The sequence below is a fragment of the Lepisosteus platostomus genome, chromosome 7 (assembly GCF_059453375.1).
Source record: "Lepisosteus platostomus isolate fLepPlt1 chromosome 7, fLepPlt1.hap1, whole genome shotgun sequence".
Lineage (NCBI taxonomy): Eukaryota > Metazoa > Chordata > Actinopteri > Semionotiformes > Lepisosteidae > Lepisosteus > Lepisosteus platostomus.
The window spans coordinates 57,536,399-57,563,209 of record NC_142617.1 but is presented as its reverse complement, the minus strand read 5'-3'; the positions used below and the strand labels follow the sequence as shown (position 1 = coordinate 57,563,209).

The window sequence follows — 26,811 nt, the reverse complement described above, 5'->3', positions numbered from 1 at the left end:
TTCTAAACTGGAAGACTGTCAGAAGAAAAATGATTGATGCAGTGTGATAAAAACAGAATAGCTATATATTTATGCTGTCTTTTTCTTCTCTCTCTCTCTCTCTCTCTCTCTCTCTCTGCTCCCTCCTCGTCATGGTGCAGAGGTGGCCTCCCAGAAGAAAGCGAGGCAGCATGAGGGTACGTAATGGTCAATGAATCAGAACTGGGCCAATGCAAAAACAGAAACTATAAATATGAGATATAATAGACTTACGAAAAACACTTGGGTGTTTACCTTAAAACGTCATGTAGATAGTGTGAAGAAGCATTTAAAAGAAAATACACATTTTAGGATACATACACTAGTTAAAAGCATTTAAATCAATTCATGTTATGTTAAAATTGTATTCCTGGGCTCGTAAGGCCTCTTGTAGAATATCAAGTACATTTTGGTCACCATGTTGAAGAAAAAGATATTCTGCCCTGGAACTAGTCCAGTGAGGAACCATAGACATTTGGGGACTTAAGCAAGTGTCCTACACTGACAGGCTGGAAGAGCTGCACCTTTATAGTCTTGAACAGAGAAGATTGCGATGGAACCAGAGAGAAGTATTCCTATACCCCCAAGGCATTGACAAAGTCAGCCCAGCAGGTTTCTGAACAGCCGACGGTGACGCGCACACTGGAGGTCACGGAACTACTGCACATGGGAGAGCGTTTGAAACTGAGAACAGGGGGCTCTCTTTCCCTCCCGGGTGCATGGGAGTGTGGAACAGGCTGCCCAGCCATCTTGTTGAAGCCGATACTCTGGCTTCTTTCAATGAATGAATGAGATACTGGGAGGGATTAACTACTAAATTGCAGATGGGCTGGAAGTGTGGGATGGCTCCTCTTGCTCCTCTTGCTCCTAACTCCGCTTATGGATATGGAGAAGGGAATTTATACACACCGGAAACAAGGAGGAGTTTCTGATAGATCTTCTCAGTATTTTAAAAAAGTATTATAGGTGGCTTTGAGAAAATAAGGTTCACATTATACTGTATATCACATTTACAATGATTGATTTTAAGTGAATATGACTGAAAGTGTACATAATGTTTGGAAACATTACAATGTTATATCAAAATCTAAAGTCACTTCAACGATTTATTCCATTTAGAAGAAAGTCAGCTTGATGCAACTACTGTACTTCCATTTGTAATAATGTTTCTCAGCACAAGGGGGCAGTAGTTCAATGGTGCTCAATGAATATACGGAATAGCAAATGGATGTAAAACTTTGTGCACCAATAAAATGCATTTAAAAATGTAAATAATGGAAAACCACTGTAAAAAGTTATGTTTTTAATCTTTAGTTTATTTTAATAGCTGTGTAAAAATGGTGATAAAAAATCAAAGTGCCTTAGATTGGTCTGATATTTTTTGTTTGCAAATTTAGTTATAGTTCACTGAACCCCACACTGAGGGTTTGAAAGAGTCTTCACTGCAGCTTCCTAAATAATTATGCACCATTTAAACAATATGACATGTTTAGATCACTGTAATATATGATCTTATTTGCATTTTAATTAAGCACAAAAAATGAGCAAAGCCTTCCTTGAGTTTACAGCAGATACGGCTTAATCTCATTTTTAAAGCAGTAAGCAATAAATTTAATTCATTTAGGCTGAAATAGGAGGCAGTTAAAATGTTTTCTGGACTGAAGCTGCCTTTCATTATCTTAGCTGAGGGTTTATTATATAGCACGGCAGCCCGCCTATACATCTGCTTCCCTTTAATCTCTAGATAGACTGGTAGATGAATTTCAATTTTATTTTAATTGAAAAGAAAAAGACAAAGCGCTCTTTTCATTTATCTGCTCCTAGATGGATAGATAGATAGACAGCCAGCCAGCCAGAGGAAGGCAGAGCTGCCTGTTCCTGCACTGCTGGAGAAATAAAAAGAATCCAAAAGAATCTTCTAAAGACATTGGAAGTAGTTTATTATCCGTTATTTTACACAAAAACATCGATCTCGTGTTTGAATTCCTCTTTGACAAGAAGGGATCGCAAGAATACTGGCTCTTTGCATCTCAGAATTTTACACCTTTTGAACATCGTTTACATTTGCAGTGCTCTTGTCCTCCTGCAAGCGCGCTTTTCGAAATGGATCTAGGGGCTGGGGGGGGGGTGGGGGGGTGGGGAGGCTCTGCTGGCTGGCCGGCCGAGATATGAGAAGTTGATTGTTCCCAGGCACCGTGAGCTATAATCCAGATGTTGGGATGTAATATCACAGCTGTGGGTGGATGGAGCTGAAGTGCCAGCCAAGCAGGCCCTCGTTTGAGCTCATCCTGCTCGTCCCATGCTGTTCCGCCATATGGAAGCAATCCCGGTCCTCTTTTAGAACCAAGAATAGACACTCTTTACAGGCCTTTTGCTAATAAATGGAATTGTTTTATTGGCCAGCGGGATAGAAGGCTATCCAAGACAAATGCTTTCCGATGACATGGTTTGGCTTAGCTTTGGATTTTTTTCCCCTGCCTTTCTTTTTTGTTTTAAGGTGGATGTTTATCGAGAGGTAACGGTAGTGTTTGTGGGGATCCTTTACCTCTCACTGGATGGTTCCCCCCAGTGTCTGGAATGGGGAGATAGCAAAAGAGAGGAAGCGTGAGCGCTTGCTTGGTGGAGAGGTAGCAGTGTGGCGAAGGAGGCCGATCACGGCTCCCTGTCTTAATTGCACCGAGATGTGCACAGCCTCTTCGTTTGTGGCTGGTATCACTGTCATTATGAGATGTCTGTCTCGCAGGATGACTGTCCTGCTAGGAGTCCTCCACCTGAATCGGGTAGCCACACAGGAAAACAAATATATTGCAGATAAATAATAGGTTTATTCCATGCTGAAAAGAGAAGAAAGAAAACACAACGTTTCGTCCGTGAAGCCTTAGAAGGCTCCACGGGCGAAACGCGTTTTCTTTCTTCTCTTTTCAGCATGGAATAAACCTATTACTTGTTCCTTTGCAGCCTACGCATGCGGATGCAGCTACCCACCTGAACTATATTGCAGATATATACTGTGGACCATGTATACTGCATACTGTGTACAGTCAAACCACCAGTACTGTTGTGCTCATTTTCTTATCTTTTTGCTTTAAGTATTTTCTTGATAGTTTTTCTTCATCTTTCTTTAAAACACTCTGAGCAGACCCCTTTCACTGTGTGCTCTGCTGCCTTCCTCCCTCTGTGTGTAGTTGAAGAGGCCTGGAAACGGGTCTGGTTAAGAATAGGGGAGCTCCACAGCAACTGGCAACATAAAGTTCAGAAGAACATTTCAAAATTCTTTGTTCAACCTAGAGAGAAATTTGTGAGGTTCTGCATTTTGGTCGATATTGGGCAGGGGATTCAGTGCAATTACAGTTCCAATGTTCCTCTAGTGTGCGAGTTGCAGCGTCTGAAAACAACAAAGTTTATTCAGTCCTTGTCCCTCAGTGAATCCTCAAGGGCCAGAGTCTGTTGGTTTTACAGACACTGTTTAAATAGCAAGATGGTGACGTTTCTGACCTAAACTTTGTTTTCCAGTTTTCAATTAAGTATTTGAGAGCACGGGTTGAGTTAAAACTACCCTACGTCCCTCATGGACTGGAGAGAGCCAGGCCTGTCGTCGAGATTTGTTTATATTGCAAACTCATCTTGCATGAAACTAGTTGAAAAATAGAAATCCAGCTCTGTATTTCTACGAAGTGTGTTTTGAGGGGGGTCATTATTGTCCTGCCCAGTCAGGTGCTTCCCAGATGGAACAGTGTGACAGACTCAAATTGAGCAACGCCTCTGCTCATCTGATTGGTCTTGAATTTAAGATGAACGGTGATGAACGAGTTAAGTCTTTTGTGCTTTCTCGTACCTGTGTATTTCGTCCCTCTCTAAACATCTGGCTTAATGCACATGGGCTACCAGTGCCTTTTCCCAGTGAGCATGTGATGCGGCTTCAGGAGCAGGGCTGTGCTTTGGCACCTGTGGCTGTGTTCCTTAATGAAACCCCTCTCTGCTCGCCGGCTTGCTTCACAGTCGAACATCGTGCAGAGCAGCCCAGGCCTGGCCGAGACGCTGCGGAAGAGCCAGTTGTGGAGTGGAGTGGTCAGCATCACGCTGGTGGAGGGCCAGGACATGCTGGACGATGGCACTGGGGAGGTCTTCATCCGCTTCAGGCTGGGAGACCAGAAATACAAGAGCAAGGTACTGTTCTCTTGCTCAAACCTTTGCACAGTTAAACATTGCACAGCTTTTGATAAATGTCATCACCTTAGCTTGCTGTGAAGGCCTCAGGCCTCAGGCCTCAATGTGTCTGAGCTCAGTGGGACCTTCATGGAACAAATTCTTTCCTTTGCCCTTTATTATTAATCCTTTCGGCTCATACAAGAACCAGCAGACTGCGATATTCGGTTGGTAAAATTCAAATTTTACAGAAGGTTACCCAATTGCTGAATGGGAAGACACAAGCAAATAATTAGTCCGTCTGTGGCTTCAGAGGCAGAATTGACTGTGTTGTGGAACATAAGCATGCTGGAGTGAATGTGAAGGCGGTACTTGGGAACATGGGGATTCATCTGTCCATCACAGGACTAATGCCTTAATCATGGATTTCCAGCAGGATAGAGGAAGAAACAAAGAGAGCATGTGACCATCTTACCAGTCCCGCTGGGGTTTCTTCATGAAATCCTTCTTTTCATCAAATTAAACCACTTCAGTCCTGTGTGATGGAAGTCTGAGAATGGAAGAAATTTGCTTCATTATTAAGGCTAATTGCAATTGAAGCTAGTCAATTTTTACATCTTGGAAAAAGAATAAGAGGTGTGCTAAAATGTTCCCCTTAGCTGTTTGAAAAATGAATTTGGCTGTTAAGATGTTTTCTTAAACATTAAAACACTGCGATTCTGTGCTCGTGTTTCTCTGTCTTGACTGGTGGTCTCAGCGGATTGCCTTTCGCCTTTGTGCTCTCAGAACGTGTGCAGGAGGGCGAACCCTCAGTGGAGAGAGAAGTTTGATTTCAACCAGTTCCAGGACGGAACTGTGATGCTGGAGATCGAGGCTTGGGCCAAGGAGGGCCGGAAATGGGAAGAGATCATTGGGACGTGAGTGCCACAGCTTCGTTATTAAATTTGTCAGTGTGGAACGTGACCCTGAATAAGTCCAAGGTAATGTTGGAAGAGGCTTGTTCAGTTAAACAAATACATTAACTGGTCAGTGTCAACTGTCTTATGAATTCTTTTATTTCTGGATACATCTGTTCTCTTCGTATCTCTAAACAATAGTGTGATGTCTGTGCTCTCTTTGCTCCAGCTGAGCCTTATAGTTGCTGAGACTTTTAGTAAACCGTTCATTCTGTCCTCAACTTGGTTTAATGAATCCCTGCACCCTTAGAGCTCTCTAAACAACTTTACTATTGCTATTACTGGTTTATAGAGCACAGTCACAGGTGGGAATTACCCTTTAAAACACTGTCATAGTTACATTCGTTTTATGTAGGTCTGCTTAAATTCTGGACTGCTGTTCATTGTAATTCTATATATTATATAGAGTGTAGGGGAGTTCTTAAATCTAGCAGATGGCACAGGGGCAAATGCTAATTTCTCACCCCTGCAGATGTTTAAGAATTGAAAGCCATGACACAGTGTATGTGAACAGGGGAACCCTGGAGCGCAGTCCTAGCTCTTCAAGCTCCCTTCGTTTCTTCTGGCTAGATGCGATCTAGACCTGTCCATGGAGCCGGTGAACGAGACCAGGCCCCACACCAGGGTGCTTCGGGACAGGAACAATCCAGGGGAGAGCCGAGGGAAGGTGGTATTTCTGGTCAGCCTGGCTCCGTGCACCGGCGTCTCCATCGGCAACCTGTGCGACCCTCCTCTGGAGGAGCCTGCAGAGAGGACGCAGATACTGGAGAGATACGTGAGTACTGAGGGGGCACGGCGGAGGGGGCATGAGCATCTGTCTCAGGTGCTCTGTACGTCACAGCGCTGCCACTCACAGGAGTGAGCCTGGCCCCTGCCTGGATGGGAAACCTCCTGGGAAACTTAAGGTTGCTGCTGGAAGAGGTGTTAGTGGGGCCAGCAGGAGGCACTCACCCTGTGGTCTGTATGGGTCCTAATGCCCCAGTATAGTGACAGGGAAACTGTACTGTAATAAGGCGCCGTCCTTCGGGTGAGACGTAAAACCGAGGTCCTGACTCTCTGTGGTCATTAAAAATGCCAGGGCGTTTCTTGAAAAGAGAACGGGTGCAACCCCGACATCCTAGCCAAATTTCCCATTGGTCCTTACCAATCATGGCCTCCTAATAATCCCCATCTATGAACTGGCTTCATCACTCTGCTCTCCTTCCCACTGAGAGCTGGTGTGTGGTGAGTGTACTGGTGCACTATGGCTGTTGCCACATCATTCAGGTGGGGCTGCACCTGGTGGTGGTGGAGGGGAGTCCCCATTACCTGTAAAGCACTTTGAGTGGAGTGTCCAGAAAAGCGCTATACAGTATAAGTGTAAGCAATTATTGTTATTATTATTATTATTATTATTATTATTATTATTATTATTCCACACGTTTTTTCCTCCAGGTGCAGACGCAGCTTCTCCTTTTCAGATTGATAGTAAAATCTGGTGGAAAAGGCTTTCCAGCAGGTTAGGTGTTCCAGTAGTTCAGGAACATGATTGGTTATTGGGGGGGCTCCCAGTTCAGCCTCTTATGCACCCACTGGCTCAACAGGTCACCCCAGTCACTGCAGTTGACAGCCGATTCCCTGTCCTCTGGATGAGGTGCTGATGGAAGGGATTGGGTTCTAGTTTATAATCCCCCCCTGTCTCTCGGAGCTGCTTTGAATAATTGTTGTTACTACTGTACATCATTAAATACATCTCTGATTCATTTCAAAGAAACAATAAAATTAGTGCTTTTCAACACTTATTAATGTCTTCTTAGATTACATATGTTTATGACTATTTTTAAGACTTAGAAAGTCTTAAGATCCTTTGTTTTGTTTTATTCATTTTTAGAGAGTTGTATGATCTTAGGTGGCACAGCAAATTACCAGAAAGGTTTTTTAATTTTACTCAGCATTTTCTTTTGCATCTCATTTATGTCAATTGCATGGTTCATTTCTTGTGTGTTACAAATCTTTTTAAGATATCTTAACTAGCATTTGTTTCATGCTTTGTTTCTCCAGTGCTTGAAGAACTCCTTAAAGAATTTAAAAGATGTCGGCTTCCTTCAAGTGAAGGTGATAAAGGCCACGGATCTCTTAGCAGCTGACTTAATAGGTACTGTATCTCTGAAATTCTGCTTTCAAAAGAAGAGTGACATTCTGTTTCTTTAGGTGTAATATTGTTCCCAAACTCGGGCAGCTGCAAGTTACAGTATCCTGATGTATGTCCCACACTTTTCCCATTAAAAACACATTTGTGTTATAAAAATCAATAGATGACAATCCAGTGATAAAAAGCAAACTATTCAGTATTTCAGCAGCAGAGAATAGAGACAATATTTTAAAAATAAGGAGCCTGTAGAATTATAAGTTGTCTTAAAAAAGTATTTGACGGAACCCTGCCAGTATTTGCTGTTTATTCTGAGAGAGTACAGATTTGACAATAGGGACAGAAGCAGGAAGACCTCTGCATCTCATTTGTGTTGTGTGTCATGCAGGGCCTGATTCATGGTTGTGCGGAAGTACTGGGGCATTTGTTTTGGGAGGGGTAGTCAGCTTTTCACATGTTATACCTTGCTTCCTTTGAGTTGTGCTCAATGTGTTGTATTTCTACATTTTTCTTATGGTTTGAAAACTTCTGTGCTGCAGTGTCTGTCCCATGTACTGTATATGATTATTCTGTTTTTAATGCATTGTACTGTCCTTTTGAATTGTCTTAACTTCAAGACTGTGAAATATTTCAATATTTTGTTTTCGTCTTTGCAGGAAAAAGTGATCCTTTCTGTATGTTAGAGTTGGGGAATGACCGGCTTCAAACTCACACAATATACAAGAACCTCAACCCAGAGTGGAACACTGTTTTTACTTTGTAAGTGACCGAATCTGATAAGATTGTGCCTTCTCCATTTTCAGTATAATCTTAGAATACATTAAGCAGTTTGCAAGATAGAATGGAGATACAGTTCCTGGAAATGAGATTTTCAGGCCATCACGTGAGATTGGGCAGTTGTTTGTGCAGAGGAAAGTTGTTAGGCTTTGTTGTTATTAGACCTTAGTCCTACAAGATTAACTCTATAAAGAACTGGTGCTTATACAATATGACGGAATCCTTGTGTTATTTTTGCAGTCCGATCAAAGACATCCATGATGTACTAGAAGTGACCATATTTGATGAAGATGGAGACAAACCTCCTGATTTCCTAGGAAAAGTGGCCATTTCCTTACTGTCTGTAGGTATTTTTTGGTAATCTGTATACTTTGTTTTTTTATTCTTCAGTCCCTATCCCATCATTATGATTCAGTTTTTAATTTAAACTGCTTCAGCCTGACTCAATGTACTAATGCGCAGCAAACATCTTATCACAATGTGTCTGTAGGAGGCAGGTTCGGCCACGTGTCACCATTCCTAAAACACTATTGTCTACAGTGGTAGTTGAATTAGACCTGATAACCATTGCATTATGATTTTTGTATTATATAATTGCTTAATTCCAGTTACTTTTTTTTTTTAGATATTTTACCTACATTGTACAGCTGGTAGAACACCATCAGAATTGATATCATAGTAATCTGTTAATAGTAATTAACAAAATGGGATGGCTACTGTACTGAGCAAAGTTTGATGCTGCCTGTACAGGGGTAATTTTGTTTCAAGTGCACTATTGGACCTGTATTTATTTTGACATTTGTTTTCCTTTTTTTAGGTACAAAACAACCAGCAGATTTCCTACATGTTGAAAAATAAGGACTTAGGGGGGCCAACAAAAGGGAATGTGGTTTTGGAAATGGAGGTTATTTTTAACCCTGTAAGTAAAAATCAGCTATTACTCATATTCATAACAGGGTGCTGCTCATACATCCATTTTTAATGTCTAATAAATTGGCACCTTTATTGCACTGTTTTTTTGCCTGGAAACACTTGTTGTCTATTATTTCTATTTGTTTTTTTTTTAATTTAATACACTCACTGGGAATTAATAGTGTGTATTAAAAGACTGTGGTTAGCAGAAGAGATAAACTTCTACTCTGTAATGGCCATCTGTAGCAGGCCCAAAGAAGCAGAGCAGAGGTGTAATGACAACTTAGCCTGGATTGTGGAACAGATGGCAGCAAGATCGACCAGTCAGAATGTTGAAATAGGTGCAGCAGGCACAGCTGCTGTAGAATAGCCTATTGCTTCTGCAGTGTGATGCACTGGCCAAGTGAAATCAGAGTTCTGTTAACAAATTATCTCATGCACTAGTTAAAACAGGAGCTTTATTGATACTGATTTTATCAATGGCCTTCATATGCTGTGCATACAATTATTACAATTGTGAGAGAAAGAGAATGTGCAGATGACATTTTTTTAGAAATGCCACATTGTCCATCTCCATGTACGTACATCATGAAACCATGGGTTTTCACTTGTACTACAATGTTGTTATCCAACTGTCGGGTTGCATTTGGAATCAAAAGCTGATTTGAGTTTAACATTACAAGAAAATGTCCGTAACCATATTGGCAAATATGTTAGTGTTTTGAACTTATGTCGTGTCATTTGAATTTTATTTTTGTGGACACAACTCAATAAATGAAAATTCTTGTTTTCCCGATACATCTGCTGTGACTGGTATACTGTTGGCGTCTGCCTTTAGCAATGATTAGGCATGGCAGAGTGCAGGTCTAATCTAATCCATTTCAATGGGCTGCTACTCAGTCATGCTTTTGAGTAAAGAGTATTAAATTGAAAAAGTGGAATAACTCGGCTTAGAGTTAAAAGAAGATTGACTACTGCTTCTCAGCACACTATATTAAACTTCAAACTTTTGTGATTACTTTTTTTAAAAGTGCACAAAACCCAAAACAAACCCATTAACTGAAAGATCTGTGCGTTTAGGTTTTGCGCCTTGACTTAAATGTTTTAGACAGAGAAAAGTCTGCGAACAATATCATTGTTGAATTTAAAATGTGACCCCTTTATGCACGTACCTAGATAATCCCTTTCTGCTTGCTCCCTGTTAATAAATATTTTTTCTTTCATTAAGGCAGTTCACCAAAGCAAAGTCTAGACAATATTTTTTTCCCTTGCTAAACCAGCAGTTGTTCAGTGCGTGAAACATTGAACACAAAGTGATAATCAATGTTCTTCAGCGAATGTGACTAAAAACGTCACTTGTACTGCTTTGACGTTTTCTAGTGTCTGTTTTAATTACAGATCTGAGAATATTCAGTGCATTCGGTGCAAACTCAGAGCATGTGTGGAAATTAAATAATGTTTTCTTCTTGGGATTGTAGAACTTGAATAATGTTTCTGGATTTGATGTCTTCCAGGTGAGAGCAAGCATCAGGACCTTCAAACCGAAGGAAATGAAATTCATGGAGGACAATCCTAAGTTTTCCAAAAAGGTTTGTTTTGTTTTTTTAAACTTTCTGTTCAAGATTTGGAGAACCAGTGCTGATGGTAAGGGCATTAAACTTTGAACATGATTGTTAAAGACAGTCTAGGTCCTGCTGGTTCATGCCATTAGCTAGATGTGATGTGGATGTCTCAAGTGGTAAAGCACAGCTGACCAGGGGCTGCCAGACTGGAGCGGTCTTGAGGTGGCCAGGGTATCCTCAGCTTGGCACTCGGCTGCCAGCCCTGTGACTTTCTGGGTTCTTGTGAGTTTGCAGTGTTGACAGTTATTGGTGCATCATTGTTCCAGCTGGTGCTACACTGCCTGTCGGGGCTACATCACCCTACACTAACAGGGTAAATAACAGGAAGGACTATGATTGGAATTGTTCTGAGTGTTCAGAAAACTCAAAGATGTTGACAGAAAATAGACAGTACACTTTTCAGTATCAGTACTGAAACATGCACCAGAGATCACAAGTAGAAGATGTGCACAATTATATTTAAATCTGAGAATAGGAGGCACCTCTTTATACATAAAGTTGTGAGCGTGTGGAACAGACAACCAAGCCATGTTGTTGAGGCTGAAAACCTCTGGCCTGAAGAAACCGCAGGATGAGATCTTTGGCTCAAACGAGCTAGATGGACAGACCACCTCTTGCTTCTGACCTTTCATAACGCTCAGTGGGGCTCTGTGCTCAAATGAAGGATAGAACCAGAAAGTGGAGTCTATTTAAATAATTTCCAATTTTAAATGAGGATTTTTATAAAAATGAACTCCGGCAAGGATTTGTTTACTAGCAACAAAAAAGCTATAAAAACCAAATGACACGATGTGTACTTCATCCCAGTCATTGCCATGTCTTCTCTTTCAGCCCAAGTGTTGACAGGCGTGCAGTGAGTTTTACAGTCAGTTGTATACAGTTAGTTCAGTGGGAAGCAGATTCCAAGCCATGATGATGTCCCATGTATTTTAATGTGAAAAAAAAAGCACATTCAGCACCTAGGATGTAGTTCCTTTAAAACTTTATTGTTGTAAACATCAATGTGTGTGTCAGCTTATCTCCTGTAAAGACAGGAATTTGATTTGTATTTTCAGATTCATTTAATTCTATTTTGCTTATTTATTTATTTTTTGCTCGCCTAAAGAAGCTCGCTGAAGCTGAAAACTGAGAAAAGTAGCTCATTAGTGGGATCCTTTTTAAAGAACTCTATAAAACTTATAATAAACCTAGCATCCTGTCAAAAAAATTAAATTATATACAGGCAGAACACCTATCCTTGACCTTACTGTCTAAACTGTTGTATTTCTCTTTCCTTATTTCCTGTCAGATTTTAGCAAGAAATGTGTACCGTGTTAGAAAAATCACCAGGGCGGTCCTGCATACGATCCAGTATATTAAAAGCTGTTTTCAATGGGAAAGCTCACAAAGGAGCCTAATAGCTTTCTTGGTAAGTAATTTAGCTTTCTTCACTGCATTCATAGTTAATGAATATGAATAGCCCTTTGGCTGTCTGTATGATAATCTTTTCTCATGCCCTACATTAAAGTATGCTGCATTTTAACACTTGCCTCTCCTGTCCAAGATCACCTTCTTTTGGAAATGTCTTGTATTGTTTCATTACTTTAGTTCTAACAAGTTTAAAACTGAAGGAAAACTTGTCTTGGTCAGCAGACACTAGGGTCTCAATCTTTTTTAATGAGAGAAGGTATGGATTAAGACTTCTGAACTTTCACGTAATGTAGTTGTTGTCGGCGTGTGAGATTTACTGTACCTTGAATATGATGTTTCGTTTTCATAACAAAGATGTTCATATTGAGCAAGAATCCTTCAGTCTCCAATCCTGTTCCAAGGATTCTAGTTAATCCCGTTTTCCACTGAGATCTAACTGCGTTATTTAAACCAGTTAGTTGCAGTACCCAAAGGCAAGTGTTCTTCGTGTTCTACAGGTAGTTTGTAAAAAGTAACTGATAAGCATTTAAAAAAAATGGGCAATTCAGCTTCTCATTGCAGTAATTACTTCAATAAGGGAATTAAGGTCAGAAATGAAATGAAAATCAGAGGATTGTGCTGATTAATCTGAAACTACAGATTACTACAGATTAATTAGAGAAGTATGCATACATGCATTGATACATTAAGTGCAGCAAGTGCCTGTTGGATGAGTGTGTAATGTACAGTAGCAGTCTTGCCAAATTCTGCTTTCTGATCGCTGACAACTCCTTTCTTTCTGAATGTGAATTCTGTTTTGGAAAATACAAATCCCCACATTGTACAGTACACACCACTGAGATCCTAAACCTGGCTGGTGCACTGTCCCAGACATGGCTCGGGGAGCATGGCTCTTCACCCCAGCTCAGGTGACGGTTTTGGCTGCTCTCATGCAGCATGTTACACACGACTTGTGCTGAGGTGTCTTACGCGCTTCACTGTGTACATTCCCGAGTGTACATAATTAGCAAAACCTGTCCCCTGCCTATTATAGGGAGTAAAAAAGAGCTCTCAAGAGATTCGGATCATATGATAGAGGTCCTGTTTGTTAAAGCCAGAGGCATTGCGGTTGTTAGGGGTCTTTTTATAGAGGCTGGCGGTGTGACTGTATTGGTTATCCAGCACCCTGGGCAATACTGGGCTGACCTCAGTCAGACACTGCAGTCTACACCAGAGCACAGAAGAGGTGGAGGGGGAAGAAAACCGGGTTCAAACCTGCTGTTAAAAATCCCCCCTTTCTTGGTTAGTTCATTTCAAAGTCATTTCCAAGTGATCTGAAGCCTTTTATTTGTCCCTATCTAATGATCTTTCAAAGCCCCTCCCCCCCTCCCCTCATCAGGGGGCAGGCTCACTCGGAGTGCTGGCGCCTGCAGCCCCCCGACAGACAGCAGGGCAGCCCCCCCCGTCAGCACCGCGAGAGCGATCCCCCAGCCCCAACGATAATTCTGTCCGCCGCAGGTGATGGTGGCAGCTGAGATTCAGGTTTAATTTTAGCTAACAGAACCCGGGGCATGAACATCTTTGTGGAAGGAGGCCTGTGTCTGCTGCCTGTGAAAACTTTACCAAGGTGCGCTGGTTCTGAATAAGGCGATTTCTTTGGTTTTAATAAAGCTCCCCTGTTCTCCCCTGCTGCCGTCCTTTGATGTTGACGAGATGGGCGCTTAACGGAGCTTTTCTAATTTAATGGTTCTGTTTTTCTGACTTTTTCTGACTCTGCAGATGAGCTGCTTTTCTGAATTGTGCCGAACAAATCTAGCCTGGTCCAGGCATCCCCTGGGGACTGCTTTTTGATATGCGTCGTCTCACATAAGATAGCGGAACCAGTTTTTCTGATATGAATATTAATTTTTTGTGCCTTGCTCTTAAAAAGCAAGTGGGATTTTATGACGTGAGCCAGTTTTCAAATGCATTGTTGTTAACTTTGATTTGATCACAGAGGAAGAATGTACCTAATTGATTGTGTTTAGGGATGGAGAACCTAAGGGGTGCTTGTGAAATAGTAAGAAACATTTGCTTTTGAGTTAACAGCTGAGGCTTCCATCTTGTTTGAAGAGAAGATCGGCTCTTCTCTCATCCTGACTTGTAGTGAAGTAGATCTTGGTTTAATGCAGATGCGTTAGGGCACCTCATTCCGGTGCATGCAGGCTTTCCCTAAAGTGAAAATGGGTAAAACTGTGTAAAACTTTATATTGATCGAGTTTAATCTTGGTCTCATTTACCTTTATTCCTCATGTCTGATATACAGAAATCTAGGCAACATACTGTGTCATGGCCTCTGAAGGCCACTAAATTAAACTTTTAAAACTTCAGGTGGAAGTACCTATGGCTGTATAGGTCATATTACATGTGCAGTACAGTATATGCATTGATCTGGTCTGCATCATAAAAATCTGCAGGTTTGAGAATGATTTTTAATAGAACATGTACGTTAGCTTAGTTCAGGGTAAGCTAATAAAACAAGAGGTATTTATTGTAGGGTAATTGTATGTTTTAATGCACAGCGTAACCAATTGGATAGCTGAGACTGTCAATTGAGCATGGACAGCACTGCACGCCAAATTATTTTTAGTAGCAAGCTGTAACAAACTGATCTCACAATTTCAAAGTACTTGGAACTCCTGCTCTTTTCTCTGAAATGATCCTCGCTTTGATTTTCAGAGGTGTAGAATTGTTCTGGAGCACCAACTTGCCTTTGGAAAGTGTGAGTCTGTCTGTGAAGCGCTGGGGACTCCGTGCTCCCGTTTATCAGGAGGAGGGCGCAGGAAGAAAAATTCCCAGGTCTAGTTGTGCTGTGTTTTATCTAGGCATCTGGAAGCTCGGGGCCCTGGGAATGTTGCGCACATACGTGCTTCTCAGCAGAGAGCAAGAGGCTCACTGTGCCAATGTCCACACTGACAGTCCTGTCATTCTCAGCCATACACAGCTGGACAGGTGTTGACCAGGAGCTGCTCCTTCTTCTGCTGAGACATTTGCACTTATGTTTGTGTTTGAAACATGTCTAAGGAGCAGGGTTCCATGCATGTATAGTATATGAAAATAGTAGTATTTATATACTACAGTTTATCACCGAGTCGGCTCCTATTAGATGGCCATTGATTGCATCTCTGATGTGTAGCGAGTCACACTTTCCCCTGTTGTAAATATTAACACAATTACTGTATAGTATGTACTCCAGTGCTATAGGGAAGCACAAGACTTTGGAAAGTACTTATGCTTATCTAGAACCTGTCACATTAAAGATTACTATTGAATTATTTTTACTTAGTACAAATAAGTTTAACTCTGTTTTTCATATTAATTAATTTGATTAATTGGATTGAGGTAGACGATGTGATCGCTTATAATGTCCTTTCTAATTTCTGAACACTTGAAAGCCATCACTGTGGTATCAGGTTAAAACCCTTATTTATAGGGCACAGGTAATACAAGGCTTACATCCTGGAAATGCAGTGCTGTTCATGTGGCTAAAGTTACAACTGGCCACTTCATGCAGATCTTCAGTCTAATTTTGGCTTTGAAAACTTAAATAAACATAATATTAAGAATCCATTATTTATATTATGTTAAGTTCACAAAAAAAAGTTTTTGTCTTGAAACTTTGTGGTTGCAGATGGTTATTATGAATCAGGACAATGCCTTTCTTTGAACAGAAAGGAGCCTTTCTGGCTGTAGTCATTATTTGGAGGGCCTGCGAGTTAGTGAATTTGATTACGTAATTTAAATAAGTGCCTGAGAAGTAGTGCTGTTTGATGTCCTCTTCAGATGACACTTTCTGGTGCTTGTTTATTTTTATATATGTATGGATGCTGTGTAATTAAATGGCCTGAAAATAACATTCTGGTAAAATCACCCCTCCTAAAAAATTCCCAGGGTTTTTATTGCATGTTTATATTACTGTAATGACTCTAGGATCTGTGAGTCTAAAGCTTGACAACTGCATCTTATTCCAGAAGAGAGGGAGAATGTGACAGTTAAAAGCCTAATAAAATACTTCCCTTTTAAATGTGTTTTTTTTCTCCAGGAGTGAACTTGATGAATACTGTATACATCAGCAGCAGCAGCTCTGCAAAGGGGTCAAACAGAGTTCTTTGCTGCAAAAACAGTTTTAGCCTGTAGATGGAGCTCAAGGACTGCCAAACATGTCAGGAATGAAACAAGCTCTTCGGTTTTCCGAGCAGGATGTAAACTGGTGGGCAAGGCAGGGATGCAGTGAGAGTTCAACTTTCTATTTGCTCCACAAAAACAAACTTTTAAGTGGGATAGGAATGGGTCATGGCTGAATGATAGTGTCTGGGCAGGCAGAAAGATGGACAGAAGCCGTAACCCTATGCCGTTACACAGGTTTTGCTTTTTGGTGTCTAGAATAAAAACATACACGCTAAAGCATAGAAGGTTCTGCAGTTATTGGAGTGGTTTAGGTATTGTGGAGAACTAAGGTTTTAATTTAAAGCTAGCTTGCCTGCCACGATCCGTGTATCCTCCCTTCAGTGGCTAAAGGAACGTGTGTATTTTAACTGTTTCCTTTTTGACGTTGCCAGGTAGTTGTTCAGGCACTAACTTGACAGTCTGTGAAATGCTGATTGCTGCACATCACAGACTGCAAAGCTGGCATCTGATGAATGTTTGATGTTCTACAGCTGGAAGCACAGTTGGCAGCTGTGCCACCTTTCAGCCTGGTCTACTCAGATCTGTGCAGATAGGAGCCGGGCCGGGGCAGCCTGGCCCCAGAGCCTCTGAGGATGTCACCTGTGCCCTGCGAGCAAGACAGCTCTGTGCTTGGCTTTGCATCAGTACAACCGCACGAACATAATCAGCACTACTTTTTTGTTGATCACAGTATGTTTTGGATCATTTGTTTGTGGAGGGCAGGAAGGCTACAAAATGTATTGCTTTCAGCTTCTTCATATGGGACGTTAACTCACTTATGAGGTATAACACGTTTTGTGTGTTGTAACATTTTTATTTAAAATATCCCGGTCAGTTCTGTTACGCTTCTTATTAATTTGTTTGCTGTGGGAGTTTCTATAGAGCAAAAAGGATTGCTGGCTGAAAAGCACATCATGTTCCTGTATTCCTGAAACAGCTCTTACAAAATAAGGTCTTAAGGAGTGAAAATGTTATAAAATCCCAAGTCAAAGTTTCCACGGGGTTAAGAGATCTGGGAGTAGGGGCAGGTCTCGTTGTACTGCCTGCTTCTGGACTCATGGCAAAAATATAATCATTGAGCAAATGTTGCATGTTATATGACATAAATGTTATGGCTAGAAAGCAATTTTTCTGTCTAAATCTAGTTTTATCTAGTTTACAATATTTACAGCTGTTTTATGTTTTTCTTTTTATTCAGACGCTTCTCAATCAATAACATGATTGAGGGCACCACTTCACAGGCAATTGTAAATGATTTTGAAGACAATTCTTGAAGCAATAAAGAAAAAACATAATCTTCCCTTTCCTGACAATGACCATGCTTAGCATGATGAAGGTTTTGGTTCTGCAAAAATGATTCTGCCAAGTGAAAATAAAGAGAAAAACATCTTCCTCAAGGAATCCCAGCTCTCTTTGAGAGCTGATGCGTACGATTAAGAAACTAATTAAGAAAGACGATCTACTGTAGTTCTAAACAGTGCAGGTCTCAAATAAAATTTCAGAAGCAATAGCACCTACAGTATTTCTACCTTACAGAGGAAAGCTAACAGCAGCATTGGTGGCCTTGTATAATTTCAGTATTCAGGGATACACCTTCTTTTTTTGTCAACTGAGGAAGCTCTACATATTTAACCCCAGTGGCGGGATATCTCCCTCGTCCCCGAGGACAGCCGTGGAGAAGGATGGCTTGTCTGGGGAAAGACGGACCTGCCTGCTCCCGGAGCCCCGTGCCCTCTGCGGCAGATCGGGAAGTGACAGGGAGAGGCGGGGGGGGGGCGGGGGCCGGCCTGTCTGCTCTGTCACCCTGCGAGGCTGTGGACTTGTGAACATCCCCGACGCGGAGCTGAGACACCCCAGCCAGCACGCACAGGGGCCGGGGGGGGGGGGCCCACTGCTGACAGGCACCACAGGGCCCCTGTCGCCCCGCGCTCCACGAGCTGAATTAAACAGGCGTGCTCGTGACAGGGAGACACCACGGCCAGGGGAGCCGAGAGCGACGCCTGACCCTTCCAAAGCGAAACCTCGGAACTGGTGTGGAGTGCAATGTCCTGCTGTTTTCATGGCTCTCTCTAGTTTTTGTGGGATTTGGTGCCAAAATCGGCGCTACATTTTAATTTTGTTGTACTCTTTGTTTATTATACTCTTTGCTGCTTCTTATTCAGATGGAAGGCAGGGAGGGTCTTTGTGATGCATCTCTTTAAATCATTTTATACAAGTTTATATTTTTACCGGCTAGCAGAAAACCAACAGAACACTTATGACTGGGAAGAGTTTCAGCATGGCTAAAGAAGGCTGAATTTGAATATGATCTCCATTCTCTTGGTCCATTAGACATTGCTGATAAGCGTATTCTGTTTTTCTTGGGTTAGGATGAAGTTAAATTCAGTGAACCTTTTGAGGCTCTGCCATATACTTCAGTGGCACTTTGACTTATCCTACAGGAGAACATTGATGTTTTTTCTTTATTAAAGCCTTGAGTTTGTGGCAGCATGATGGTTAATTCTTGGAGCTCACAGCTCCTGAGCTCAGTTCCGGGCTTGGGGCACCTTCGATGCGGATTAGGCATGTCCTCCCCATTTCCATGTGGGTTTTCTCCAGGTTTCTTGGTTTCTTTCCACCTCCCAAAGACATACTGCTGAAGTTAACTGTAGTTGCTGAATATCTGTGTGTGTGTGTGTCCTATGCTGGACAGGTGTTCAAACCAAGGTGCCCTGTGCTTCTGGGATGGCCTCCAGGTTGTTGTGACCTGTGCCAGACGGCCGTTTGACAACAGCCTGATGGATCGGTGTGCAAGTCAACCATTGTCTCAAACATTTTTGTAGGCTGTCAGCATAAAAGTAAGTCGTGAGCCCTATAAATTCTTGAGCTTTTGAAGAACTGTCTGTTGTGACAGTTAGGAGGGGAAAAAGGTTCCAGACTTTTCTAAAATGAGTTAAGATCTATTATGCGGACCTCTCGGTTTCACAGAGCTGTGGAAGGAGAAGGCACAGTTATGACACTGCACTGTCTACATGTATTTTCCCTTTTAAAGAGCGGAGCTTCTTTTTCTTTAGCAGAGATAATTTGAGTCGACCGTTTTGAAATATTTATTAAGCCCGAGCTCTGAATACCCACAACTGCCCACACTCTGTACCTGCCCTGCAGAGAAATATCGTCTGTGGCTTCCCTCAGCTGTCACCCTTTGAAATCGCTTCCCTACACGAGCTTTAACTGGCCCAACTTTATGACAAATTACATGTCTCATTGCCTTGTGTTTACAACTGCTTTAAACCCCGTTCACTGCCAAGGCAGAGTAGCCATCCTCGCCACTAGCCCTCAGCCAGACATTCACTTCAAGCTCGGCTGAAGAACAAAAAGGCAGACGTGAGCATTATAGCTACTGGGGCCTTTGATTTATTATTCATATCCTTCTTTTTTCCTGTTTTTTTTTAATTGAGAAAGCATTCCCGATTAGTCTAGCCGCCCTTGACTTCACCCGGAAAAGCGAATCTGGATTGGAGCGACGATTATACACCGTTTTCTCCTCTTCTTCGTGTGTTTTAATTTTTTCCACCCCCCTGCCTGGAAAGCCTGAAGTCAGTCTTGTTAAACTTGCTTAGCTGTGTTTCCATAATCTGTAGCGATCACGCTGGCATTTCATCTGTAGCTCCCTGCGCTGTGTCCCTGGAAGGCTTATTTTTTTCTTTTTTCTCTTTTCTTTGCACTACCCGGCTTAGAAAGAAAGTGTTTCCATTACAACGCTTTAAGAGCTATCAAGTTTGAAATTTCTTCTTCTGCTAACTTTACTGCATATGTATTCAAGCACATACTAGCAGATTTGGCTGCATCTTAGTTAATAGTCATAATCGGTTGTCAAGCAGTTACTTTCAATCCTAACATCAAGGGGCAAAATGTTTGAAGCACGAGGAGCACTAACTGAAACACGTCAGAGACATCTTAATTTTAACCTCAGTAATTTTTTTAATGCGAAACAAAGCAGTGAATGTGTGATTTTTAGCGTCATCTGAGCTGGGGCTGTGACTGTGGCCATCAGAGACTGGGAACCTGATGGAAGATTGCTGTGAAGCTCTTGATCTGAGAGGGGATCTGAGCTTGAATTCGCCACCAGTTTAAATTGAAATAAAGTCAGAGACCCCACTCGGTATGGAAAAATGTTTTTTTTTTCCCCATTTCTTTTATTACATTAGCCATACTGATATAGTTGTGAGTTTTAATAGGTAAGATCAAAAGGTGGTGCAACTCAGTAAGGGTTTTTGTACATAAAAAAACAGTTGTTGAAATAAATGAAACGGTGCAGTAAAATGTTCAGTATAGCATTGATAGCAAACTCGGATTTTGTCATTGTGATATGGTGAGCACTGTTGTTTTTTTGACGACAGAAGTTTGGGGATTTTACAAGTCAGTGTGATGGTGAATTACTTGGATTTGAAAAATCTGTGAAATATGTGAAAAGTGTAAATGTGAGCTGTTTACAGTTCTTGGGGTTTTTCATGGCCAGATTATGTAATACATTTGTGCACATTGTGCCCGTGAGCCCCTGCACTCTACCTTTTGTTTTGACATCAGACGTTACTCTCTTCTGAGAGGAGGGAATGGCTACAGCTGTGCTTCTTCTAACCAAGCATTTAACTGAGGGTGAAAAGTCACTCTCCGAGCTTTATTGTGTAAGGCCATGGATCGTGTGCTAGAGGGATTAGTGGGAGACCTGTAGAATGCATTTAGCAGAATCCTATTAAGAGCACTATAAAACAAATCCCGTCATCTGATTTTTAACCCAGGTAGCAGTGTTGTTTCATGCAGGGCAAGCACTTCTCTGCAGACTTACAGGTATCTAAGGAGAGTGCATCTCAATCACACACTTCACTATACTCAGTAACAGTTTTATTAATTAATTAATTATTTTTTTTCCCAGACACTCCATGCATAATTGTCCTGACATCTTTCAACTAAATGGCTCTGTCGAGGGAGGGTTTCATACATTAGAGACGCTCCTTATGCACACAAATCAAAAGCATTTCAATTAGAAGGCATTAATTACCCGATCCTACCTTGTGCAAATGTGGATTTGGGAAATCATTAATTACATATACTGTGCTATAATCTACAGAGACTTTAAAAAGAAAGTTAATGAAAAAAACTTTTTTTATGGTGTTCAAAATGGTGCAACAATTTTTTGCAGATTCAAATTTAGCATGAATGAGCTTCCATTTTTTGTCATACATGTATACTCTGAATTACAGAGCATCACACCTACAGTATGTACAAATCCAGAACTGTGTTTTCTCATTTCTTTTACAGTTACTATAGTGGATTATTCTGCCATTAGAAAATAACTGAGCACTAATTTTAATTTTAAATTGAATCTATAATTATATGTAATATAATCGTGATTAGTTATTTTATTATTATATAGTGCATTCATGTAGCATAAAATGTAAATATTTTGTTACCTTCTAAATGTGAACTTCTTGGTCAAGGAGGAACAACGATGTCTGCTGTGTATGTGAGAATAATGTCGCAGATAAACTGAAGAAAATTAAAAACATCTTGAATTTCACTATACAACAAATTTTGTTGCTGCAAAGAATGGAGGGCTGTGTTAAAATTGTGTATGGATATTTTACATTTCTAACACATTTAATGCACAAATATTGTCTTTTTTGTAAGAAAAAATGAATTCAAAAAGATGTATTTTATTCTGCAAAATATTATTTGGTTATTTCTAGGATAATTTACTGTATGTTTCATGTCTTGTGGCACAGAATACCTAAGTGTGTGTATCAGTACCTGATTGTTTTCCGTTAATAAAGCATTTCAGAGATGGGGAGGTGCACACCTTCAAATCTAACCTGTCTGGTGCTTAAAGATTGTGTGACACACTTTGCAAGCTGGAAATGGTGCTGAACTTTCCAGCTAATTAAAAGGTGGATTGTTTTCTGTAGAAATGTGGACTTAAGGCTGATGTTGGTTTTTGTGCTCTCTGGGTAATAAAATTTAAACCATTTAGCAAGGTATTGGTTGCGTCTCTAGTTCACAAGACTACCAGGAAATGCGAGGAGACGGGGTAGGTATACCTTTCTTGTGTGCATTAACGAGGGACAGCTGACATTTTACGGAGTGAGAGCCTGAAAGGAGAGATGCAATGGCTTTTTCAGATGTTTCCAGATGTTTCCGGTTACATTTTTATTAGCACATAAAAACATGTAAATTCTGCTCACGTGGCCTGACAGGGCTGTTTCTTGGAATACAGGGGGCACTCTGACAGGTTTGGTTTATAGCTCCATTTAGACGCGCAATTTAGACACGACAAATTATATTCCTTTATGCTTTTTATCTGTTTTCCAAGCCCCGCTCACTAAGCAGAATTTGCATTAGCGACCGATTAGGAAGACCTGTGACAGATTCTCTCCTTTGGCTCCCTGGGTAGAAATGAATTGCCTCCCTGTGTTAACTTCCACCAAAAGACAGAGACCAGGCAATTAGACTTCAGTGGTTAATAGAGCAGCTTTCACATCGAGGGCAAAGGATCCATGGTTCCAGCTGGGTTGAAGTCAATGTGCAGGAGTCTGCACAAAGGATACTCCAGAGAGAACTAGCTACCTGTCCCAAAAACTTTCATTCCCCTGGGGATAACAGCAAAATGTCCTCAGTGGACACGGAACAGGGGACGTAGGTGAAATGTTTGCAGCATTTATTTTTTTTTGGAGGGGAGAGAATTTTTTTTTTCTTGTATGCAATTAACTTGATAGATAACATTTGTCTGCCTGCACCTGTTTGTATGTAAAATGTGCTCTCATGCCACCAAATTGGGTTTTCTTTCAAAATCAGGCAGTTGTCTTGAGCAGCATATTACCCACTGTGCATGTTCATAGCTGCTGGAAAATAGGTCGGTGCAGCTTTAATAGTTTAGTCTGTTAGTGAGAATGTCTTGTAAATCAACTGCCTGTCAAAGAAGAATTCATCAAATTTAAATTTGCAATGACGGAGTGATTAAAGTGAAAAGACATGACTGATAATCTGATATACGGTAGATAAAAACGTCTTTCAAACAATAGGAGCAGACATTATTTCAGGTACACTCGTATGCACCTTGAATGAAAAGCATTGAATGTGATATGCCAGGCAGGGGCACCTTTTTAATGTTCGGTCATAGACTTAGCTCCGCAAAAGGAAAACAAACCCGCTCCGTCAGGAGAAAGACGGCTGAAATCCATGTGTTTCCTAGTTTTTTCTCATTCCTTACATGTTTGTTGAGGTGGGATTACCCACCAGCTAACCGTGATGCGTACAGACTTGTGTGTGCTGCTCAGAAGGGGCCCTGAAGTCAAACCAGTAAAAATATCGCTCAAGATAAGATAAGATCACTTTATTGACTATAAATTATTTTTTGCATTAGGAATATAACTTTTCGCATTCCCCAGCTTGCTCTCCATGAGACACCAGGCGGAGAGAGAGAAGCTGGGGGTCAGAGCGCAGGGTCAGCAATTTATACAGCACCCCTGGAGCAGGGCCTTGCTCAGGGGCCCAACGGAGTAGGATTCCTCTGGATTTGAAGCGGGATTTGAACTGGCAACCTTCCAGCCACAGGTGCAGATCCTCAGCCACAGTGCCACTGCTTCGCCCCTCAAGGATCAAACTCCAGACATATTGTACTGAGCAGCCCTTAGCACATTAGACAGGGACACAGTGGTATTGTAGGTGTGAATATTTAAAAATGAAGCTAACCTTCTGCAGTTCATTTCAACAGACATTACTAGGGCTGTTCTGCCTCTCTGTGTGAATTGCTCACAGAAAAGAGAAGATAATGATGTCAGAGTGTAAGGAACAGGGTATCATTTATACCCATGGTTTATTTTGACATGATTGTTCTGGAAGTTTATATGCATTACCCTAGCCTTAACGTATTAATAATGATAAGAATAAATAAAAAAACTTAAAACAGAGAGTTGATTCATCTTTGTGAGGCACAAACAAGACAGGTCTGGAGAAAGCTGTTTGACGGGATTTAAATTGTGACAGTCAAGCCTGACCCTTGTCACACGGTTGTCTTGATTGTGTGATCTGTCAGTCATCGAGAGGAAATCTCTCCCATTTCTCCTTTCTCTTCATCTATCCTCGAAACAACCGTCTGAGATAATAACGGTTTAAGCCTGACTCATGAGGTTGTCACTAAATGGGTTTAAGTGTTTGGTTCCAATTAATGCACAGCTGTGAAATGTTGTGGGAGTTTCTGCGCCGTGCTTTGTGCCAGGCCTTTTACAGAATTATGAAGGATTATTCATTCGGCATGATTCATCTTATTTCTTCCAGGGGTCTTGGCTTTCCTCAGTATTACTGCAGCGATGGAAATATATGCTGAACATGTTCCTCCGGTTTACCTTATGTGCCGAGTCACAGGCAATTGGAAGGACTAAATCCGAGCCCTGCAGGGTCTGATGCAGATTATACTTTGCATGGGATTTCTTTCCTTGTCACAGAATGTGTCCTCTATTCTGAGAACTGCAAAATGCAGGCGCCCTCCCCCCCAACACTCAGGAGTCCTGAGAATGTGATCAGCCCAAGTAAAGTACCTTTCCAGGACGCACTCAGCAGAAATTCAATGGCTAAACTCGGTTTTGTAGAATGTCGTAAATGCAGCACATGGTTGGCCCATCTCCTGTTAATGAATTGATGTATTGTATTTTTATCTGTGTTACCTGTATTCAGATTCTAGTAGAAAAATGCATGATTTGAACAACAAGAGAGCAGCAAAGGAGAAAGATGAAGTATTTGTCAACAGTGTCTGGTGTTTTCAGTTACACGTCGGTGTTGGGGATCTGGCTCACCTGCGGCCCTCCTGCTCAGTATGCGTCCTGTCGTTTCAGATCTTCGTGCTCACGGTTTGGCACTGGGAGCTCTACATGCTGCCCCTCTTCCTCCTCCTCCTCTTCGCTTGGAACTACTTCCAGATCGCCGCGGGGAAGGTCAGCCACACACACGACCTGGTGAGTGTCACCCTCTCCTGTGCTGCGCGGGCACCGGCTCCTACGGCTCGGTCCGAGAGAGGAGCAGCTGGGGATGCTCAGACGATTTGCAGAATTCTGACTGCTGAGACCGTTTCCTCACCGAGCTGTGCAGAAGGCATGTCCTTGCAGTGAACTCAAATAATACATGCAAGGCAGGCCTGGTACAGTAGCTGCATCGAGATGAAACACCGCATGTGTGCTCCAGTTTAACTTGATTTTAAAATCAAGTTCTACCTTTAAAAACTGATCACGAGGCCTGTGGCCCTCAAGTTGGTGGAGACATGCAGCATCAGTCTGAAAAGGTCTAATTAAAGGAGAACGGCCACAAAACAATATAAGGTGGAAAAGTGGAATTATAAAAGCAGCAGTGGATTATAGCCTCCTCCTACTGTGGGCAGATTGCTACCACACCCTACACTTGGTGCACAAAAGACAAGAGCCTAGAATCATAATGAAACGGCGTCTTCAATGAGCTGCGGAGCACACTTCAGCAGGCCCCTGCCTCTCCACCTTGTTATTCTGAAGGGTAACACCATTTGCACCCTCTGAATAAATGCACTAGGTACCTCACAGCTCCCCTCTTTCACACACCCTTCCCTGCGGTCTCTTGGTGTGAATGTGCCAGAGGCCAGGGAAGGGGAGTGTAGCCTTGGGGGTGAAGGTAGAGCCCTGGTCTGCCTGAATATCCGTCTTGAAGTGACGTGGCCTAACGGTGACCTAGTGCCTGACTTGTGCACCGTACGAAGTGATCAAAGCAACTGTGCTAATATCATTTTATTTTCTTCATGTTTTTGTTTACTTTGCTGGAGAATTTAGGTTGCAGAGCTGTGATGTTGCTGTGTTGAACAGGAGTCTCTTTCTCCTGTCAGTTTTTCTGAAGTCATTTGTGGAAAACAGCCTTTGTGCACATGAAAGGCTTGTGTAATGAAAGGCGGAAACACAAGGAGAAGCATTACCAACAATATCGAAGATTGCATGCTATACACTTATATTTACACATTAAACATTATATTTTAACGACTGTTCTTTTCTAGGATAATATGGACTGGTGTGAAGATGATGACGAAGATGAAAAGGTAAGTCTTATTCTTTTGTGACATTTCTAGAACCTATGTTTATCCTTAGACATGTTATTTAAAAAGATACATTTTGGATCACTTTTCTGTGGACTTGGTTCCCCAAAAGTGCACATACATTTTTCTCGGCTTTCTTCACAATAATTTCAAGTTCTGCACAAGCGTATCTACAGATCCTTTCTCTTGGTGAAAAAAAAGAAAGCATCTTGTCATTTGTTTCAGTGTTTTAGAAGCTATTTTTCTTACACTTATCCATGACAATTTACAGTCAATAATGCAATAATTCTGGTCAGATTTGTTTTTGCAAAATCCAGTACTGCTATTTTTTACTATTCTCCATGTTTCCATTTGTGTGATTCGTGTATTCCATTGATTTATTTGTAAACAGATGATGTACAGTGGCATTTTGTTTCTAGAACCATCTCTCCGTTACAATGGGTAAAGAGAATGAATGACTGTACCTTATTATATTTAATGGAACTTTTTCAACTTCAGGATGTGTTTAAAATATAGTGTAGTGTTAAATAGTGGTTTAACGGTGAGCAAAATGAAATAAAATGCAATTTACGCAGTGAA

General features: G+C 41.4%; 1 protein-coding gene across 3 annotated transcripts in view; it reads left to right on the top strand.

The window, feature by feature from the left end:
- The window catches only part of mctp2a (multiple C2 domains, transmembrane 2a), an 83,177-nt gene that overhangs the window by 41,460 nt on the left and 14,906 nt on the right, over positions 1-26,811 (top strand). For all 3 annotated transcript variants that reach the window (XM_088641369.1, XM_088641368.1, XM_088641370.1), the window contains 12 exons: positions 141-176; positions 4,018-4,185; positions 4,951-5,081; positions 5,691-5,895; positions 7,161-7,254; positions 7,905-8,007; positions 8,266-8,368; positions 8,843-8,944; positions 10,452-10,526; positions 11,848-11,967; positions 25,019-25,138; positions 26,194-26,235. In XM_088641369.1, coding sequence (XP_088497495.1) covers positions 141-176; positions 4,018-4,185; positions 4,951-5,081; positions 5,691-5,895; positions 7,161-7,254; positions 7,905-8,007; positions 8,266-8,368; positions 8,843-8,944; positions 10,452-10,526; positions 11,848-11,967; positions 25,019-25,138; positions 26,194-26,235 — 1,299 coding nt within the window. The remainder of the gene's footprint in view (positions 1-140; positions 177-4,017; positions 4,186-4,950; positions 5,082-5,690; positions 5,896-7,160; positions 7,255-7,904; positions 8,008-8,265; positions 8,369-8,842; positions 8,945-10,451; positions 10,527-11,847; positions 11,968-25,018; positions 25,139-26,193; positions 26,236-26,811) is intronic.